Genomic DNA, 19,931 nt, shown 5'->3' with positions numbered 1-19,931 from the left:
CATTAGACAAAACGAGAACATGATAAACCATTGACTGTAGGGTAGGCTATAGATACACTGCATGTTGTTGCTATTTGAGTCTGGTTTAAGGATTAAATGACTGTTAAGCTTCTAGTGTGTGTGAACATTGAACACTAACTTTTGCAGGACATCTTATATATTGCTGCACAGTGCTGTGTCACAATGACAATGGGAGTTTGAGTGTCCCAGGTGGGCTTTCACTTCCAATTTCATATCAGCTAAATTGGGCTCAGAGACTTTTTAGTCTCGTGCCGCCTATCTACTCCAGCCCTGAAGGTGGCAGCAGTTAAGAATAGAACTATCCACTCACGTTTTGAATTCGGGCTTCTGAAAGCTACAGAGCAAAGGGGCTGTGCTGGGTTGGATTGTTGACTCCGAGGTGTAGTAACTACGTTATTAGACGAAATAATAGCGTTTGAGTTTGTCATATTATCGTACATAATTTGTTGTTCGCGAAAAGAGGTAATTTGCTGTTCGGCGAAGCTATTGGTGGTATTTCTATAACCACTCAACAGACTTTCTGTCAGTTTGGCCAGGTTGGTAAAATCTTCGCTACATCGATAGCCACCTAGCTAGCCTAACATGTCATACAGTTTTACTTTTCCTGTTCTCTTTTATCCATTAATATTACGTTACATCTTAAACTTGATCATAAATTATGAGTAACAGCTGCATAAACATGGCGTTTTGTTTAATCAGAGACTCAATTTTTGATTCCACCTTTAGCAGGGGTTTCACTTTTCCTTTTCAACAGCTGAATAGGGACCAGCTTTACACATATTGTATCATTGGCCTGAAAACATTTCTTCAGGACGGAAAGGCAGGTAATGTTAGATGGCCACTTAAATTGTAAAGAAATGCAATCATTGCAATTACACTTCCCCATGAATTGAACAGAAATGGCTTTCTTCTCAACTAGCCAGCTTGTCGGTTAGTCCTAGCTTAGGAACGAAAGCAAAACAAGATGTTGAATAACTGAGGTGGGTTGAAAATATCACTGGGCCCTGTCCTCTTGAGACTGTTGTAGAATTTAATTTGGTAATATTAAATGTTATACAATGGCAACATAACTTCTTTTTCTGACATAATGTTTACATTTATCGTGTACTTGTGATGCTTAGCAAAATAGACTGAGAGCAGTTTGTAGTTCCAGGCAATTCCATGGCCCTGCCATTGTATACGTTTTGAATGCAATCATTATCAAATACGCTGGCAGCCAACAGATCGGTCCGTTTTGAACTAATCGTATACATTTTTGATAACGGCTCTTAAATGGAAATAACGACTAATATTTACAAAAGTATGTGGATCTCGTTATCGTCCAGACATGAGCTTATCGTATCTGTCTGGCTTGTCTTTTAGCTAGCTGCCTGCTAGTTCTCTAGAACCTCATCATCAGCGCGAGGGAATGCTGACAGGTTTGCCTCCAATATTCATTACACTCACTCGCATTATTGTTCCTTTTTTACACAGAGTCGAAATATTCAAGTTGTGAAAGGAAGTGACGAGATTTCTGGATGGAAAGGATCGAACATCCTCATGACAGTGAGGCGAGTGGCGCAGTAAGTAGCAAAGCAAACATGGCCATATATATTATGGCTATTCTAGGCTGGTTCGGTGAATGATTCGGTAGCAAATAATGCCCAGATGGTGAAGGGATATTTTTTTGGGGGGGGAGAATGGCCGCATTAGGTCGTGTGTTAGTGTCTCTGGAATATTTATCCGTATCACGTAGTCCTACATTGTTGCCGCATTGTGGAAACGGTGAATCTGTCCAAGGCCTCTACATTGTGCAAGTGGTGGGTCCTGATCAAAACTTAGTGCGTATAGATGACCATAACAACAGTTTTGTGATGTTTCAGTTTCAGAAAGACAATTTTATAATATTTTACTGAGAGTTTGAGGAATCTGAACTGGGTAGGAGCTGGTCTTTCAAGTATGCTCAATGACTGCTGAAGTCTGAGAGGGTGAGAATGCCACAGGTTTTCTTGAAGCTACTTGATGCCAAAGTTTTAAAGGTTTTTCTCTAGCAGAGATTAGAATTGGTTGGTATTCTTGTCATCAGCAGGTCAGAGAGGAGGTACCCTCTCTGACCAGGCTTTTGATTTGGTGGTCGTCAAAATGGTTATGCCAGTGTTTCTCAACCTTTTTTTTAGGCGAGGCACCCTTTCAATTTATGAAAAATTTCAAGGCACCCCAAACCAACAAGCCGCAACATGGCATTGCGTCCTATACCACACAAGTTTAGAAAAGTAACACATTTGAAGACGTTACACGACCTACGTTCGAAGTTGCAGCTGACTGGGGCGACCTATATTTACTTTATTGTGCGGAAATGGCAGATGAAAGATTCCACTGACTACCATTAACTTATCAGTTTACACAAATATGTATTATATTACATAATTTATTCATCAGCCACGTTTCCCCGGCACCCCTGTTGAGAAACACTGGGTTATGCGACTACATTCTATTGTAAAATTCAGAAGGTAACTGGTAAGGGTCATTCCATGTCAATTCTCATGATTCCCTAGAATCTCCACAAGTGAAGTGACCCTCTCCGTTTTGCCCGATACCTAACATACAGGTACCTGTTGATGTCAATTGAAAGAATACTACTGTTTGCACCCTACGCCAACCGTTGTGGAGCTGAGCCCCTCCAAAGTTTGGGTGTCATGCCCCATTATCAAGCCTGTGAATTGCATACAAAGTTCAAAAGCAGATTTTCACACCTCTAGTTTTAGTTTGAAGGAAGATACAGGCTTAAAGCGCCATGCACCCTCAATATGACCCTGTCTATCAGATGCACGTACAAATGGCATACCTTGATTATTTGTGGCTATATTACACCTTGATAATTGAATTTGTGAAAAGCGGGATGAAGAGTCTTGACATTTTGGGGTTCCAGATCTTGGAAACTATGTATGCTTTGAGAGTTATAATTGATTTTCCATTATATTTGGGAACTAGTGTATTCCCAAAGTTATAGGGCACTCAGACTTAAAATGACAGAATAGGAGGGACTCAAAAACAGCTTTGGGATAAAATGAGCCTAGGGTACCCCTTACTTGAGTGTAATGCACACTTTTTTATTAAAAGGAAATAACTATTCCTTGTGAATGTACGGTACTCTGAATGTTGGAAAAACTTGTGAAACAATGAAGCCTTTGACAATTGACAATAGACTTTTGACAGTTGCAATGACAATTGCAGTGACCATTGTCTCCCAATGGATACTCTTCACTGGATTAATTAGCCGTTTCACAAGTGTCTTGAAGGAACTGACCATTTATTTCATACTTTTTTTTTTCAATACACTGAGTTTAATGGTTTAACTTGCTTGCCTCTCTTCTACAGCTGAGGGAGAGAGGCTTGGTGAGTTTAGTGTAATGTAGTTTAATATAGTGACCTGCATTTGAAGCCAGAACATGTTGACAGACTGATATTTCTGGCCAAAAATCTGTAGAAGACCCACTAAACTTAATGCTATTGCCTTTCACATAATTATTACAATTCAGTTTTATTTTGCTCATCCCTTATCCGCATTCTTGGCTATATTTCATTTTGTGATTTTAAATAACATTTCCACAAAATTCAGGCGTTAATTGTTGTTTAATAATTGTGATTTCAATTTTGACCTAAATGATCGTCATATTATTATCCACATGTGTTTATGCATGAGAAGAGCACCTTAGTCCCAGCCATTTACAGTAAGAAACACAGAAAAAACACAGGTAAGCAAAGAAAGCAAACGGCTCCTCCAATGTGCTCCTTATCAGGCAACCTTGAAACTGCCTCTCCTCAGTGCAGATGCACATTCCAAGTTTCACTCGCATAAATCACAAAGCAGACAAAAAGTGCAGCTGTGAAAGGAAGTCTTTGTTACAGATTTTTTTTCATACATGGTTTTAACTGCATTATAATATTAACTCCACCGAAATTGCTCAAAATCTGAAATGTTTTCCTATTTCTGATTTTTTTTGACAAATGGTACCCTGCTTATGTATATTTGCCTTTTATGCCAGACTCTGAGAAAGAAGCGGCTTGGTGGTGTTTGTTCAAGACGGGCATCAAAGAGAAGCAGACTCCATACAGACAGAATGGCGTCAGAGGAACCACCAGAGACTATTGACGTGGAGAACGACAGACTAACTGGTCAGTTTCACTTTCATTTGATGTCACCAGTGTGTGTGTGTGTGTGAGCGTGTGAGAATGCAAAATTGACATGTTAAGTTTTTCTGTTCAAGTGGTATGCAAGCGAGTATGAAACGCTATGTCTTTCAGAAATGGCTTTGCCTGTTTGTGTTATTTGCACACTATTTTAGGTCTGTTGACCTTGTTTCAGACTTGATGTTGTTGATGTACCTTTTTTAAGTATGTTTTGGGGGCTTTTTGGGCCTTTGTTATGACAGGATAGTGTGAGAAGAGACAGGAAACAGCGGGGTCCCCATGGGCACACAAGACCAAATGTAGGGGGCTCAGCGCGCTGTGCCACAGCGCCCCCCGTTGATGTACCTAATGATTAAATGGGATGTGTGAGGATTTCTTTGATAACATGACTTGACTTGTATTTGCTTGCAGGTGAAGAGGTGGTGGACCTTACCAGCGAAACCTCAGAAGCATCTGTGGTTGATCTTACAAATGCAGACTGTGTTGTGGTGAGTGTTGAAATTGTTATGGTTTCTCAGTCAGGTCACACACATTCAGTAAGTTCTATCGGGTGCAGGATCAAGATCTCAATTAAAGTAAAGATGCAACAATCAGTACGTATACATCATGCACTTAGTGAAATTTCAATTATGGGCTTATTGGCTTAGTCCGACATAAGTCAGAGTTTTAAAACTCATGTATACACCTTAGCCGAGCTGAAATCGAACCGAACTGGAGTTTGAGAAGTCAGAGTACCGGTATGCTTGCCAGATTATGCAATTTTTAGTCAAGCTATGCTGGTATGTATATATCTTAGTCTGACTATTGGCTAGCCTCTCTCCTTTGTAGGAGTTACCGGAGTTACCAAAGTTATCAGTTATGAAAGGCCGAAGACTTTTTTATTCTCAGAAACCTCTTTAATGGTTAATGACCCCTGTGAATTATCAACGAACGGAAAAAGATATGGATATATAGCGGGTATGATCCCCCTTTTTTCAAAGCAGTAGAGGTAATCGGCTATCATTGATGTGAGTGTTGGTACAATGGTTGCCACATTGACAGAAAAATAAACAAATGCTCACGGCAACTTGCGAGCTGGGTGTTCTTGCCAGCACTAGGCTTATATGTTTGAATTAATTATGCTTTGCTGGTACACTTATTAAAAAGCCTACAAGTAAAGATGCCTGCAGCCGGGACGTGGCTTATCCAATACTTTGATTTCTCACAGCGCACCTGTATGTTCACTTGAATTTCTGATTGTCTGATTAATAGCTCGACTGCATGTACGAGTACGAGGATACATACCGATAGATCCGCACATGAGCGATGAGCTCCCTTTCGAAAAACAGATTGATTTTATTGTGGTGAAAGGTTTTTTTTAATATATATATAGAAAACATCACTAAAACAAATGTTTATAGTTCATCTTTGTGCAGATCATCTTTGCATCTTTACTGTGATGTAATGGTATAAATTATGCATCGGAGGTGGTAGATTTATCTACTATCTAACCATTTACTGTATGTCTGACCATGCTTTTCGGTTTCTTTATTTCCATAACTGTTGTCTACACTTGTGGCAGTTGCTGGATGAAGGTAATTTGAAGTTCATTATCATTATTAAAAAAATATTTTATGGAATCTGTTCCTTGTTCAAAAAACAGAACAACAAGTTTATGCTTCCAAAATTGTTTTGCTGCTATTTTTTCTGGATGGAAGGCATCTATCCATGTATTCATTTTTTTTCAGTCAAGAAATGCACACATTTTGTGATTGAGTTTGAAAATGTTTTCTGTTCTGTTAGCAGGTCCACACAGGCGCCAGAGCACAGCATCTGAAGGCTACGTTTTAATAAGTGACGAAGAAGAGATGGCCATTCCCAGTCAGTCTCTTCCACATAACTCCAGACTCAGGTACCTTCCCCTGCCGTTGTAAATTACAACTTGTAATGTCTGTCGAATGCATATGTCGGTGTAAGAGCAAACTGACTCATCCATGAACGTCATACCTGCAGGTCAATTATACATTTTCTGAGGTTTTTTTGAGTTTTGACAGTTCACTGCACAGGCCTCCAGACTACCCCCTTTGGTGTTAGAATAAGAAGATATTATGATGCATGATAATCGTAAATGGTATGATAAATGATCATAAGTAATTCTAATATATTAGAATTAGGGATGGCACAAACCGCACCGAAAACCGAAACCGTACAATTCACACACATACCGAACCGTGCAATCCATCGCAAACCGCAATTCATGTACTGCCCAGAAAAATATGTAAAACATATTCTAGACAGATCTAGAACATATTCTAGGAGTATCTTATCCAGTCTCTCTGATTAAAACATTAGCGTATAAGACCAAATCAGAGGATGACACAATTCAAATCACACCATTCTCACATTATAAGCCTATACAAACCATATGTAGGATATTTAGTGATAAGTCCGATTCTATTAGCCAGTGCACCATTTATCATGAACTAAAAAAAAGAACCGTAGAGAACTGAAAACCGTGACCTTGACACCGTGATATGAACCGAACCGTGAATTTTGTGAACCGTACCACCCCTAATTAGAATGATTAAAAGAGATGATCTTTTTTTAAACAGGTCTCAGAATGGTGAAGTGAGTTGCCTTGTTTGCCGCAAAACGTATGCCGAGGTAAGCATCACGCTCAAATAGAGTTCAAATCAAACCAGACCAGGGGCCTATACTACAAAGCTGGTTCAGGATAAGTTAAGGTTAAGTTAAGAGGTAAATCATCTAATACAAGAGCTTTTCTTAAGAAAAGCTATTAGATGCTTTACCTCTTAACTTAACCTTAACGTATCCTGAACCAGCTTTGTAGTACAGGCCCTTGGTTCTGTTTGGAAAGGCTAGCAACTGTTTCCACATAATCTGTCATAATCGGCATTTCCAAACAAGAAAAAAATGATTGTTGTTATTTATTTATTTACATTTTCCAGATCACGCAGGATGGCAATGGCATGATGTCAACAGTGTGTGGACACATGTTCTGCAAGCTATGCCTAGAAAAATCCCTGGAGAAGTCCCACAGCTGCCCCAAGTGCCGAACTAAACTCACCCGGAAACAGTACCATCCTGTTTATTTCTCATTCGCCAATGGAGAAGGATGATGTTCACAGCTCTGTAAATATATATATCTCCCTCTCTCTCTCTCTCTCTCTCTCTCTCTCTCTCTCTCTCTCTCTCTCTCTCTCTCTCTCTCTCTCTCTCTCTCTCTCTCTCTCTCTCTCTCTCTCTCTCTCTCACACACACACACACACACATACACACACACACCGACTCACATTTTCAGATATGCAGACACAAAAAAAGAACAGCTAGCAATACCTTGTTCCGTGAAAAGAAAGCTACTTTTATGGATAAACTTTTGTTCCCTTATAGTAGGCAGTATTATTTCAATGCGTTGCCATGTGTGTGTGTGTTGTACAGATGTGTTTATTCTGGACATTTTTTGTGCGCTTTGTTTTATTTGTGAAGTTCTTCCCAGTTAATTTATATTTCATTCACAATACAAATAAAGTTATTTCTTAAATGAAATTACTGACTGAACAATTTTCTTCAATTTGATTATGCAGATTAATTTAATGTAAGGACAGATGTATCACTCCTATGCACCAACACATCAATATTCACAATTAGCTGGAATATGTGTACTTTTTCTGTAGTTAAATATGAATAAATATATTTTAATGTATTTATTTTAAAGACCATGACCAGAACAGACAGCCTTTACTTGAGGCTTTAAACAAGCAGTTGCCTTAACATGGGCTCCAGTCTACAGTGGTGTTTATACTTTTAGAAGGGTGGTGGATGTTATAAAGAGTTCACAAAAAAAGTCTTCAATGACGTGAACTTCAAATTGAAAGAAGATTCTAACAAAGTACACCTTGATATTGGCTAGAGGTGTTATGTACAACTGCAGAGTTCCTATTTCAGGCAAAGGATCCGGCCAACCACATAATTCAGTGGGAACAATTGAGAGGAAAAAAAGCAAGCCATTGCAAAGCCTCCTGGTGCATTACTTCTTCCTTCTTCCTTCAGTGTGGAATTCTCTGAGGGGATCCCTTAACATAAACAAAACAAATCAACCAGGCACTCATGGTGTGTATAAATAGAGTCGACAATATAAATATAAAGGTTTTTCTAAAGAGTTTTTTTTGTGTGTGTCCAGGACAAGGGATTGTGCCCAAGCTAAGCCACAAGTGAAGCTTTCTAAAGACTTGAACCAGGTTTGGGCTGTCACTTAAGTATGTATGTGTTATCAAGCTCAGATCAGACTTGGCTGAACTGTTAGCCTACAATGCAGTGTTGGAATAAACATTGGAATGTTTGCTATGTGTTGTAGAACTGAATGCACCTACTCCACAGTACACCTTGGCCGCAGTTGTAGTCCCTTACTGCCTTCACATCTTGTTTTACACTTTATTACAGTTGTTCTCGATTGCCTCCACACAAGTTCTGGTACTTCACACACAATTCTCGGAACATCTCACCCATTTCCCAACTCCCCTAACCAATGTCACTGAACACTAAACACAATTCCTACTTAACACTCAAATTCCAGATTTAAAATACACTCTTTTCACACCATTACACACAATTCTCTGGATTACACTCAATTCTCATAAAGAAAAACACTGGGCTTCTCATGGAACACACTGTCATTCACAACACTACAATCAACTGCCATAATATGTTCACTTCCTCATCACATGGGCAAAGTCTCTTCATAGCGGTTTACAATCTGAAATCATCACCCCATAAGGTCATATTGATGAAAAATTAGTGGATGCAAGGAGAAAACACATTTGTTTAGTTTTTGAACTCAAAAATGTTATACAAGACATCACTTCCATGTGGTTATCCAATATTTTACAATAAATTAGTGCAATGTTTTAAATGTCAGAAAATAAATTGCTGTTGATGCCTTCTCTGGGTGGATGCGCCATGCAAGACGGTATTTCCCTCGCTGCCTGGCCAGGGAAACGATAGCATGTGATGTGGATGAGGTCCTGTGGCCAGACCACAATAGAAGGCAGGATGAAGCAGAGTAGATGTGAGTGTGTGTTTTGTTTTGTTTTTTTCATAGCAATAGGCTATACAGTAATGTAATAGGTTTTTTGTACTGCCAAATAGGCAGTGGGGTTTATCTTTGTGTTGTTTTTGTGAAAAAGAAATAAAAATCTTTCTGTTTCTGTTTGTGTGTTGTGGGAATGAAGTTTTTCCAACTTATGTCACAGTATCCATGCAATCCAGAACAAAAAAAGCCCAAGTTAGTGGGAGAAATTAGTTTTACCCTGTGCCCAACAGTGTTTTAATGGGTCTGCAAATGTGTATTGTAGTGACTGTCTGTGTGTGTCATTCGACGACAAAATGAGGTTTTTAGAAGAGAGTACATTGTTTTGAGACAAGACGTGCATTTTTCAGAGGTAGTGAAGAGTTTGGCCCGTTGTGTGTGAGGTTTGTAGATTTGTGTGTAGAGTTTTGAGAATTCGAGGACCGATTCCGAAAATTGTGTGTAGGCAATCGAGAAAAACTGTAAAATAATACATCACACATTGCATTGTTGTATCACAGCTAGTCATGCCAACTAGAGACAATTGGCAAACCTACTTGAAGTACACATTTATTCCCATTATTGACTGCAACCAAGAAATCCCATACATTTAAAGTCACTGTCTCCACAGACAGTGGCCCTCCACTGTGTAAACATATAGCCCCAATCACTCAGGCTTACCACATCTACATCTTATTCCCCCCAAATGTAAGCACTCGTTTATATTTGTGACCTCAAAAGGATCTCCACTGTGGAGGATCTATGTCTTCCCCTCAACATCCACCTTGTGATCAGCACGTACTCTCAGCTTGTAACATGGGCACCCTGACCTCCTCCTCCTCACTATCCTGTCCAGCCACCGTAGCATCCTCGCCACTGCTGACAGGGTGGACAAACACCTGTACGTCCATGCTGTTCACCACCAACGGCTGCCCACACCCCGGTTCCTCCTGAGAAGTGCCTGACTTTGGTGGTCCATCAAGTGGAGCCGCACTGCAAGCCACTGCCGCCACCTGCTTCCCCTCACCTTCCCCATGGGCTGCTGCAGGACCTATGGCTGGCTGCTCCCTGGTCTCTGCTCCCGTTTCTGCTTTCAAATCAGGATTGTGGTCAGTCTCTGAAATGCAGTTGAGGAGGAGCGGAGGCAGGGGGATGCTCCGGGCCAGCTCCTCAATGTGCCGCGCAAACTCCATGGTCTTGAACTGGGTGACCTTGGCCAGCTCGTGGGTCTTGGCCGAGGTGATGATGGGTATGCGCTTGGCGATCTCAAAGGCCTTCTGCAGTTTCTCGGCCCCCTCGGTGCGGAAGAACTCATTGATGGCCCTCTCGGTCTTCTTCAGGTGCGTGCTGACCATGCAGAGGCGGGTGACGTTCAGGATCATGGTGACCGTGAAGGCCACCAGGCAGACCGTTACGTAGTAGAGCCCCAGGCCGCTGCCCAGGCCGCTGGAGGTGTAGGCCACCCGCAGAGTGATGGTGTAGTTGGATGTGCCTTGGGAGCTGGAGGCGATGCATGTGTACCTGCCCCGGTCCTCAAATGTCACTGTGGTGATGTTTAGGATTCCCTTGTCCTGTATCAGCCATTTTCCATCTAAATTGGGGAGGGGGAGGGGGGTGTGGGGGGTTAAAGGAGCACTGTGTGGGATGGTGGCCAGAGTAGGTATTGCAAATATCCTGGACATTGAAACTGTTCTGCCTATTGCCAAATTGGATCTTTTCATAAATATTTACTAAATAATAAACCAAATTTACAGGTATGACCAAAGTACAGGACTACATAAAGTTTTCTTGCATTTACTCACCTTCCTCCTCAAGCATGTGGCCCTTTGAATTGTACCATAAAATACTGTTTTCACTTCCAGTCACATTGCATTCTATGACGGTGCTGCTTCCCTCCTGTACCACTATATCCCTCGAAGTAGGTAACGCAGACAGTTCCTTCACCGTCACCACGGATCTATTGCGACCAAGGTCGTCGGCGATGTGCGCATCTCCCGTCACCACCATGGCAATTACAACGGCACAGGTGAAAATGTAGTTGGTGTACGCGCTGTCAGAGTTCGGTTTGGTCATCCCGCTCATCTCCAATCTTGGCTACTCTGTTTCAGAATTACCCAAATTATACATCAATCACATTCAGCTCTCGAAACATTACGGACCAATGCAGTATATTATACATCTAAATAAATTGGTCCTACTCACCAGAGCTCTGATTTGAGTCTGAGCGTAAAAGATGCAGCGATGAATATGCAACAGGTAACCAATGTTGTCCCCCGGAGGTGATTAACAGGCGCATTCACGCATAGATTGCCAGTGTTTGATGTCGAGTAATTTCAAAGTTTAGTATTTTTTTGTCGTGGTTTGTTTATCCCAGCGCCACGAGAAATGCTTCCTTGTTCAACAGATCGGGGCGGGTCTAAGTTGTAGAGCCTGTTTACGCGTTATCACGTCCATCCAGTTGCAGAATGCGTGTCAGGTGCATGTGTTTTCACAGTACACACACAGGTCATGGCCACTAGTCGTCGATCCAGGACTAGTTCTGGTCAAAAAAGACTGACTGATAGAGGGGATTATAAATCATGGAGCCTACTAGTTTATAGACATCTGTCAAATACATATTTTTTTCACAATATAATTCAACTGAAATTGAAGGATAAAATGAGTAAGTGGGCAGTTTTGTAACATTTCCACAGGAGATGGCGCCAACCTGCCATTTATAACATTTAACACATTTTGTAACAGTAGTAATAGACTTGGTGGCATGAAGTGGTGAGAAATAAAAGTGAAAAGAAGTGTCAAGTGCAGTCAAGTCTAGTGGAACAGGTTGAACAGCATCACAGTGGGGTGACTGTGGTCACATTCTCACTAGAGCTTCTGAGAGGTGAAGGGTTCAAAATTACAATTCAGTCCTGAGTTATTGCTTTTTGAAAACATGTCCAGAGGCATGGAGGCATGCTTTGTTTTGAGGTTCTTTGTTCCATTGTTGTTCTTTTTTTATGGCCTTTTTTTCGATTGCAAAAGGCATGTCCAAAATATTTAAAACTAGGCCTAATTAAGAGGCAACACCTAGGCTACCTTTTGGCAAGCAATGGTAAAGTTTATTTTGTTTTTCCAAACTATGGAGTTGGGGGCCCCATGGACCTTTAAAGACACGCCTCCTTGTAATGATCTTATTCCTCCCTCATTTGGAGAGAAAATATAGGCCAAGCTCAAGACTTGGACCACATGGTAATGCCACGTCACAGCACCTGACAGAAAAAGACCCCTGGAAATCAAGGGAAGTGGCAGTCAACTTTATTGCAGAACAGCATCTCCAAAATGGCAGAGGCTCAGTTTACACAGATCACATCATCAGGGCTAAATTCCATCGCATCACTCAGAGATCCATTAACAGGTGAGTTGTAAATTTGACTAGTTACCGCATGTTGCCAGACCTGCTTTAGAATTGATTTGGATTGAGGGGTCTCCTCAGTTCTCAACCCATACATTACATTTCTCCTCAGTCTGGGGGCAGCTTTTGAATACTGGTCAAGGTTGGCATACTGTTTAGTGAATGGAACCAACTGTAATTGTTGTAGCAAATGACATTTGGACAGTTATTATACTTTTTCTGAAATGTAGTAGGCTACATCTATTTGTTTATACCATCCAATGTGGTATTCTGATATCGTCGCTGTCCAGCGAAAACCACTTATCTCCACTTCTCATTGTTTTTTATGTATTGATTTATAAAACCACATTTTCAAAAAAAAAAAATGTGCAAAATTAAAGTTGGCTACTAAATTATTTATCATACACATATACCCATGGAGACTGACCAGTAGTACTGTCTTATATTTTATAATAAATAAAGAACAAACATAAAAAACTAAAAATAATAGTGGAGATAAGTGGTTTTCTTTGGACAGCGACGATATGCTCCCTGGACAGGATGACTTCAGAGGTTGTATGACAGGTGTACCTGAATGATTTTTTAAATAAATTGCTCTCCCACTGTAATTCCATATGTAGGACTATGAGCTTTATGTGTTCCTATGTAACTATAGGACGTCTACAGTTTATAGTTTGAATACTTGGGACAGGAAAGCCTTCCAGATGATTGAAAGCTTAAAGTTTTACACTCTGCTTCGAGCTGACCTAGTTTATCCATCCATTTAAGGCCTAGCACATGACCACCCTTCCAATGTCTTTCTTGTTCTTGTTTTGCGTTCAAGTCTTTTGAACAGTGCTTTGTAACAAGGATTAGCTTTGCATAGCTCTGCATAACTCTCAGACAACTGTATAAGGGGCCCTTTTAAACAGTCCTACTGTTGACTATCAAGTAGAACATTACATACCAAATGCAGAAAATGTCTGGGTCGAAGTTCTATTGAGTAAAGATGCTGCGTTCCATGTTCCCTGTTCTGTTGAGATACTCCTGAAAAGCATTGCAGTAGGTACTTCCTTATTTTTCTTCCTTTACTCCTAAAAATCCATCAACTTATTACACAATTGCATTTGCGGGGCACCTCTGAATGTGCTTGAAGCTTGCCAGTTCTATGGAAGGTTGGAGAAGTGGCCCATTTTTCTGTGGATTAACTCAGACAATTCCGCTTCCAACCAGCAGGGCAGTCAAAGAGGCAAAACTACTCAGTACAGCTTGAAGTGTGACACGAATGCCTCTTCACAGTAATTTGCATTTCTTAATGTGTGTGCTTATTGTTATCAGTTGGTGTAGATAATAAAAATGCAATGGATGGAAAATCATTGATCATGGTTTTCATTTTCTGCAGCTTGATTCTCTGGTTCCCCCTTGACAGTACATTCTACTCAGCTGAGGATTTTACAGGCCCTGGAGAAGTGAGAGGTTAGGTGCCTTGCTCAAGGTCACTTGAGCCATGGCGTGAGATAGGGAGTGGAAGGGTGGGATTCGAACCGGCAACCCTCTGATCTTAAAGCCCATCTCCTTAACCACTAACCCACGGGTGTACCCTACGTCATGTAAAACACAACCCTATTGATGCCTGGTGCTTGGTCTTGTCCCGTGTCTCCACAGACGAGCAGGTGGAGCCCATGGAGGACACAACGCCCATCAGTTTCTCCATCCGGCGTCCCTCCCTGGGTGCCATACTGGACCTGGCGTACTGGCGCGAGCCCAAGAAGTCGGGCGCGCTGTTCGGCGGCTCCATGCTGGTGCTGTTTGCCCTGGCCACCTGCAGCGCCATCAGCGTGGTCTCCTACGTCCTGCTGGCCGTGCTCTGTGTCACCATCACCTTCCGCGTCTACAAGTCGGTCATACAGGCCGTGCAGAAGTCCAACGAGGGACACCCATTCAAGTGAGTGAGTCAGGACTTTGTTGGTCTGTGTGTGAGATGGTGTTGGCGCAGAATGATTTCTACCATGGATGGCAATGCAAACATGTACCATGTAAGATTTGCACTGTTATGGTGGTGATACTGGTGGTGATGATGTCGTAGGGCGGAAAAAAATCAATGGAATAATATGGGACGACGGTAATTATGTTAAGTCATCTTATGATGACCACGTTCTGGGGTCTTGTCTCAGGTGTGCACCTTCCTCATAGTTGAACTCAGGGCTGTCCCTGTTTGAACGTACACACTCGGTAATAAAGGCTGTGCAGAAGTCCGATGAAGGACAGCCATTCAAGTGAGTGAGGTGGTTGGCAGGTGTGTGGTGCTTGCCACAGGATAGATGATTTTGGATCCCGATGAGAATCAGAATCATGATGTGAGATTAGCACTGTTACTTATAGGGGATCATATGTCCTTATGGAAAAAATACAACAAAATGAAATGAAATGAAATGAAATGGGATTGGCATGAAATGATGTTGAAAGTCAGCTTGGGGTCATTATATTGGTAGGTCTTGTCTCGGGATACATCTTTCCCGTAGTTGAATGTACAAATACTCAATCGCTCGTCTTCTGTTATGCGCATTTGTTGTGTGCTTGTCATAGAAAACTGATGGACAGAGACATCACCATTTCACCAAAGAAGTTCCGGAGACATATGGACTATGCTCTGACCCACCTCAACAAGTTCCTATTGGAGGCCAGGAGACTGATCCTGGTGGAGGATGTGGTGGATTCTCTAAAGGTGGGTTTCTACCGGGCCCTTCACTGGGGGTTGGGCCTGGTATTGCAATTAACCCCCTTTAGGAAGTCAGTAGCCATGCCCCAAGCTAACTAACTAACGTAACCTAACTCTATGAATGTTTGCATCAAAACGTGTCAGTTAGCATGTGAGATACCTACTGCATGGATGCTGTGTAAGGACAACCAACACACCTCCTGAGCCCCAGGACGGATGCAAACTGCACTGATGTCTTCTTGACTGTTTGTCACCATCACTGATTGCTCTTGTTCTCTATGGTGGTTTTGCTTCATCTGAAATGTTATGAAATTGTAGATATAGTTTATGGGAAAGTTAACATGGGAGGAAGGTGTTCCTTGTTTTTTCTTAACCATTGACTGAAATGGCTATACTGAAGGTAAATCTTAAGCTGAGAGGCCCCCCTCATACAGTACTTACTTGTGACGTTGTCTGTCTAATAATATTCTTAATAACAAAGCCCTTTAAAGCCCTCATGTGATTCTGAGTAGGAGGGCAAAAAAGTCTGCTAGGTGATAAAGTGGATTACACAAGCTGTGAAATTACACAAGTTTAAGAAATCAGTCTGTTATGTAGGTTGCTGCTACTGCTTCACTACAAGCTCACTGTCAAGTTGTCGGTTTTGTTTTGTTTTTTGTTTGTTTTTTCAGTTTTGTTGTTTGGTTTATCCTCTGTGCGTTTTCCCCCAACTTGAAAGGAGTGCGACACTGGTGGAGCTGAAGGCTCTGGAATTTACTCTTGTAATTTTAGACAAAGGACAAACAATTTTGAGGGTTTTCTTGCTCATTTTGTACAGCATGTCCAATATACTGATGCATTTAGCAAGAGTCTCTACTATGCGGCAATACCTTCCTATAGACTCACTGCCATGTCAAAATGGAGGTTCCTACAAGCTGCTGGTTCTCACAAAATATACCATTTAAAATATATGTAAAGTAACCATTCATAATATCTAATGTGTTTCCCACATTGTCATTTCAGTTGGCTGGTATCATGTACTTCCTGACTTACATAGGAGCTGTCTTCAATGGTGTCACTATCCTTATTCTTGGTAAGAATGTGATCTGGTTCCTAGCCATTTCTTGGTACATAAATAGTTGTATCCATGCATGTTAATCTCATTTTTGTTATTTATTTATTAACAGCTGACATAATTTTCTTCACCACACCTATATTGTATGAGAAGAATAAGGTGAGTACATGAGTGAACATCAGAACAGCCTCCTTAGTGTATCCATTGTTCATGTTGATTTAAACCGTCAGGACAAGACCAGCTATCTGCTTGTAATGCACTAGCTGCCTGAAAATGGTTAACAGTGTATACAGTGTTTTCCGTATTGTCACAAAATAACTCTAAAATACAAAAAACACTCCTGCCCTAATGTATTGTTTTGTATTTTTGTAGGGTGTCATTGACCGTTACATCACACTTGCTCGTTCTCAAATTGAAACCAAGCTGACAAAGTGAGTTTTTTAAACCCTCTTACTTATCTATCCTTTTCAGACATCATACAACATTCCTGTAGCTCCTGTAGTTCTTTGCCTTTCGTTTTTTGCTTCTTGTTCTACTTTTGACACCTCTGGATTTTGTGTAAAATAGAGTGTACAAGTAAATGACTAGTCATCATAAAATGAGAAGTTAACACACATTTCTTCCTTCGTGTCAAAGATTGCATGACAAACTACCAGGATCGGTAAAGCGCAACAAAGCAGAATGAGTGTCCATGACATCCACGTGGACCTGTCAACGCAGGAGTCTCCACAGAAGTCTTTTTAATCAAATCAATGCTTTTATTTTTTCTAATAAACCTTTCCTGAACTACCCCATCTCTGTCCTTGGTGCAGAAGTCCCCACTGAAGTCTTGCTCTTTATCAGTGCCAGTTTGTTTTTATACACCTCCTTAACTTCCCCTTTGTAAGTGCTTTTGGCGAGGACATTGTGATGTTTTATGTAAATCTTTTGAAGCATTTCCATTTGGGTGAAATAAATGTACATGTCCACTTGAATATGTTTGATTGTGACTTCATCCAAAATGTTTATTTTATGACAGATCTCCTGTTATTAAAACTGACAAAAAGACAAAAGTACATGTAAATGTCTGTTAAAATGTCATTCACTCAGACACACCCTGTCAATCTAAAAAAAAGGTTTAGGCCTACATTGTTACGCTGACCGTTGCATGTCTTCAAGTCAGGTTGGAATGTATTTAGTACCACAGAATTCTTGGTTAACCCATGCAGCCAAAATGTAGAAGATAAGTCCCTTTAGTGGATACTAGCAGCTTTTAGCCATCCAAAAGGACAAACACGAAATAGCATTTGCTATCTATTTAGCTATAGAGAAAACGTCAAGAAGTGTAATATTGTAGGCCTATTTAAAATCAACTAATTCCTTTTAGGTTTTAAAAAAAGGGAAAACTTGGTCCTGGAAATATGTTCTATGATTTTTTTTGCAGTAGCCTAAGTAGGCCTACATATGCAGTACTGAGAGCTGAGATCCGGGGCAAATGGCAAATACATAAAAGTTAATAATAAATACATTTGCATATGACCAACCACAATATTTTATGCTAAGTCATTGTGGTGCAGCATTTTTGCTCAGCTGTAGTAATGCATGTAAACTTTAAACTGCACTGTCAATGTACCATAACATTGTAATTGTTTAAACCCAGGCATGACTTGTGTAGTCCATCAATATTTAACAAGAGGAAACAAACCCTCTAGGTATTATTTAGGTTAGTTGGCAATTTAGTGGGGAAGCAAGTTTGAAGCTGTTCTCCATTTTTATCTGTGTGTGTGTGTGTGTGTGTGTGTGTGTGTGTGTGTGTGTGTGTGTGTGTGTGTGTGTGTGTGTGTGTGTGTGTGTGTGTGTGTGTGTGTGTGTGTGTGTGTGTGTGTGTGTGTGTGTGTGTGTGTGTGCGCGCCTGCGTTTTTGTCTGTCTGTGTGACAGAGAGGGAGGGATGGACTATTGGACCATTATTATAATGCATGTGTACAGGAATACACTACATTACATGACAATAAGATGAAATATTCACTTAAGGTCGCTGGGAAGTAGAATCATTTGGTTCATTAGGTATGCCATGCAAGATGTTACTGGCAAGTTAAGCTTATCATTGTGTTGTTTTGTCTTTCTTGGTTAGAGCAGTGTTTCTCAAACTTTTTCAGACCGAGGACCACTTTGTCCCCCCAAAAATGTTCAGGGACCACCTGTCAACTAAATTCACAGTTCACAAATTCACATTTCGACACTGCTAATTTTGATGCAGATCACTTACTTTTTATTCCCTGTCTTATTGTGGTGACAATATGACTTCAGACACATTTGGCTTTGAAATAATGTTACAAATAAAGCCTTCTGATAGCTTGTCTTGGAAAAGTAGAAATCCCTTTGCGGACCACCTGAGCTCTGTCGCGGACCACCAGTGGTCCCCGGACCACACTTTGAGAATCACTGGGTTAGAGCATCCAAAAGGGTAATCATTACATGGTGACCAGTGAAAAGGCACATAAGTGAACCCAGTGAACTCTGAAACAAACTGAACAGGATTTTGTTGCTTGTAAAGATCCCAAACTGATAGGGAAAGGAAGAGGCCTAAACCAACAATCCCATTATACACTTTCACCACTCTTTACATGCTCAGTGTTATTTAAGAGTGTAAGAAAGAATATAAGATTTGTTTGACCACAGGAAGAACAGTGTTCCTGTAAAGGAAAAAAAAAACTGATGTGTTGTCAATCAATCAATCAATCAATCAATCAATCTATGAATAGACCAGCAGATTGCCAACTTATTTGTCACATGCCTCCTTGCTCTATTTACTCAAAGCACCAATGTTCTGCTGTGAGTGATTTGAACAAGATTTGCACGACTTTCAGGACCTTTCTCTTCAAACGGTTGGGGAGGGGCCACCTCAAGTTGTTTCAATAGCAGCATCACTGTGCTTTTTGATCAGTGAATTTAGGGAGGTGCTGCTCATCCTATCATTTTAAATGAAGTACATAACCAGCCATCAACAATGGGGCCCCGCATTCAGTTGGGGGACCTAGGCAATTGCTTAGATCAGGGGTGGGGGCCCTTTGTCTTGAGGGCCGTTTGCAGCTGCCTTTAATATAGGTCTAAAGTGCATGGGGAAATCTTGTTTTGTGTTCATAGTACGGCCCTCAGAGGACTTTTAGGGCTCTCGGATGAATTGGAAGTGGCCCCTTAAATGAAAAAGGTTCCCCACCTTAGATTGTCCAACTGGCTGCTCTTATTCTGCAGTTTACTACATTGTCCAGCAGATGGCAACAAAAGCATGATCAAAGCAGAGCCTTTAATCAAAGGCAATCGATAGTTGTTCCCCAGCAGGTATAGGCCCTGGACTATGTCAAACACAACTCACCACTAATTGGATAATCATTACGGTGTTTAACAACGCCGTCTTGCAAGTGATGTCTGTTTTCCTTTGCCAATTATTAATTGTGCAAGTTAGCAGTTAACGTGCTGGAGGTGTCAAGCTTTAATATAGTCATGGGATAAGCGTCTGCACTGACCCAATATAAAGAAGAGTAGAGAGTAGAG

At 41.0% G+C, this 19,931-nt stretch overlaps 3 protein-coding genes across 7 annotated transcripts; 2 read left to right on the top strand and 1 right to left on the bottom strand.

Moving 5' to 3' along the window:
* Positions 1-335: 335 nt before the first annotated feature.
* Positions 336-7,737, top strand: LOC134453075 (E3 ubiquitin-protein ligase RNF4-like). 4 transcript variants are annotated; one of them, XM_063203848.1, is made up of 8 exons: positions 336-557; positions 1,495-1,583; positions 4,047-4,176; positions 4,603-4,679; positions 5,753-5,765; positions 5,974-6,082; positions 6,783-6,834; positions 7,140-7,737. In XM_063203848.1, the coding sequence occupies exons 2-8, from the start codon at positions 1,539-1,541 to the stop codon at positions 7,308-7,310; spliced, it is 597 nt and encodes a 198-aa protein (XP_063059918.1). In that variant the 5' UTR covers positions 336-557; positions 1,495-1,538; the 3' UTR covers positions 7,311-7,737. The 4 variants fall into 4 exon arrangements, with proteins under 4 accessions (XP_063059918.1, XP_063059921.1, XP_063059922.1 ...); XM_063203851.1 differs by having other exon boundaries at positions 346-400; XM_063203852.1 differs by lacking the exon at positions 336-557 and adding an exon at positions 607-845.
* A 1,570-nt stretch (positions 7,738-9,307) lies between these two features.
* On the bottom strand, positions 9,308-11,731 carry LOC134452272 (microfibrillar-associated protein 3-like). 2 transcript variants are annotated; one of them, XM_063202631.1, is made up of 3 exons: positions 11,459-11,731; positions 11,059-11,350; positions 9,308-10,847 (listed from the first exon to the last, which is right to left on the bottom strand). In XM_063202631.1, the coding sequence occupies exons 2-3, from the start codon at positions 11,336-11,338 to the stop codon at positions 10,048-10,050; spliced, it is 1,080 nt and encodes a 359-aa protein (XP_063058701.1). In that variant the 5' UTR covers positions 11,339-11,350; positions 11,459-11,731; the 3' UTR covers positions 9,308-10,047. The 2 variants fall into 2 exon arrangements, with proteins under 2 accessions (XP_063058701.1, XP_063058700.1); XM_063202630.1 differs by having other exon boundaries at positions 11,059-11,355; positions 11,459-11,730.
* Positions 11,732-11,746: 15 nt separating this feature from the next.
* On the top strand, positions 11,747-17,399 carry LOC134452273 (reticulon-3-B-like). The gene is made up of 8 exons (XM_063202632.1): positions 11,747-11,918; positions 12,450-12,650; positions 14,292-14,571; positions 15,213-15,351; positions 16,348-16,417; positions 16,512-16,558; positions 16,772-16,830; positions 17,036-17,399. Exons 2-8 carry the CDS (start codon positions 12,575-12,577, stop codon positions 17,082-17,084), a joined length of 720 nt encoding a protein of 239 aa, XP_063058702.1. The 5' UTR covers positions 11,747-11,918; positions 12,450-12,574; the 3' UTR covers positions 17,085-17,399.
* The last annotated feature ends 2,532 nt before the right edge of the window (positions 17,400-19,931 follow it).

Source organism: Engraulis encrasicolus, chromosome 7, assembly GCF_034702125.1.
Source record: "Engraulis encrasicolus isolate BLACKSEA-1 chromosome 7, IST_EnEncr_1.0, whole genome shotgun sequence".
Taxonomy (NCBI): domain Eukaryota; kingdom Metazoa; phylum Chordata; class Actinopteri; order Clupeiformes; family Engraulidae; genus Engraulis; species Engraulis encrasicolus.
The sequence above is the reverse complement of the archived record's forward strand: the minus strand, read 5'-3'. Positions and strand labels throughout refer to the sequence as shown.

What these genes read in the sequence shown, in the direction of transcription:
- LOC134453075 (XM_063203848.1), top strand. Translation starts at nt 1,539, where the DNA reads ATGGAAAGGATCGAACATCCTCATGACAGTGAGGCGAGTGGCGCA. An exon ending in GGAGAACGACAGACTAACTG is followed by an intron (nt 4,177 to 4,602) that starts GTCAGTTTCACT and finishes ATTTGCTTGCAG; the next exon opens with GTGAAGAGGTGGTGGACCTT. An exon ending in GCCGCAAAACGTATGCCGAG is followed by an intron (nt 6,835 to 7,139) that starts GTAAGCATCACG and finishes TACATTTTCCAG; the next exon opens with ATCACGCAGGATGGCAATGG.
- LOC134452272 (XM_063202631.1), bottom strand. Translation starts at nt 11,338, where the DNA reads ATGAGCGGGATGACCAAACCGAACTCTGACAGCGCGTACACCAACTAC. An exon ending in CCACATGCTTGAGGAGGAAG is followed by an intron (nt 10,848 to 11,058) that starts GTGAGTAAATGC and finishes TCCCCAATTTAG; the next exon opens with ATGGAAAATGGCTGATACAG.
- LOC134452273 (XM_063202632.1), top strand. Translation starts at nt 12,575, where the DNA reads ATGGCAGAGGCTCAGTTTACACAGATCACATCATCAGGGCTAAATTCC. An exon ending in TGTCACTATCCTTATTCTTG is followed by an intron (nt 16,418 to 16,511) that starts GTAAGAATGTGA and finishes ATTTATTAACAG; the next exon opens with CTGACATAATTTTCTTCACC. An exon ending in TATTGTATGAGAAGAATAAG is followed by an intron (nt 16,559 to 16,771) that starts GTGAGTACATGA and finishes GTATTTTTGTAG; the next exon opens with GGTGTCATTGACCGTTACAT.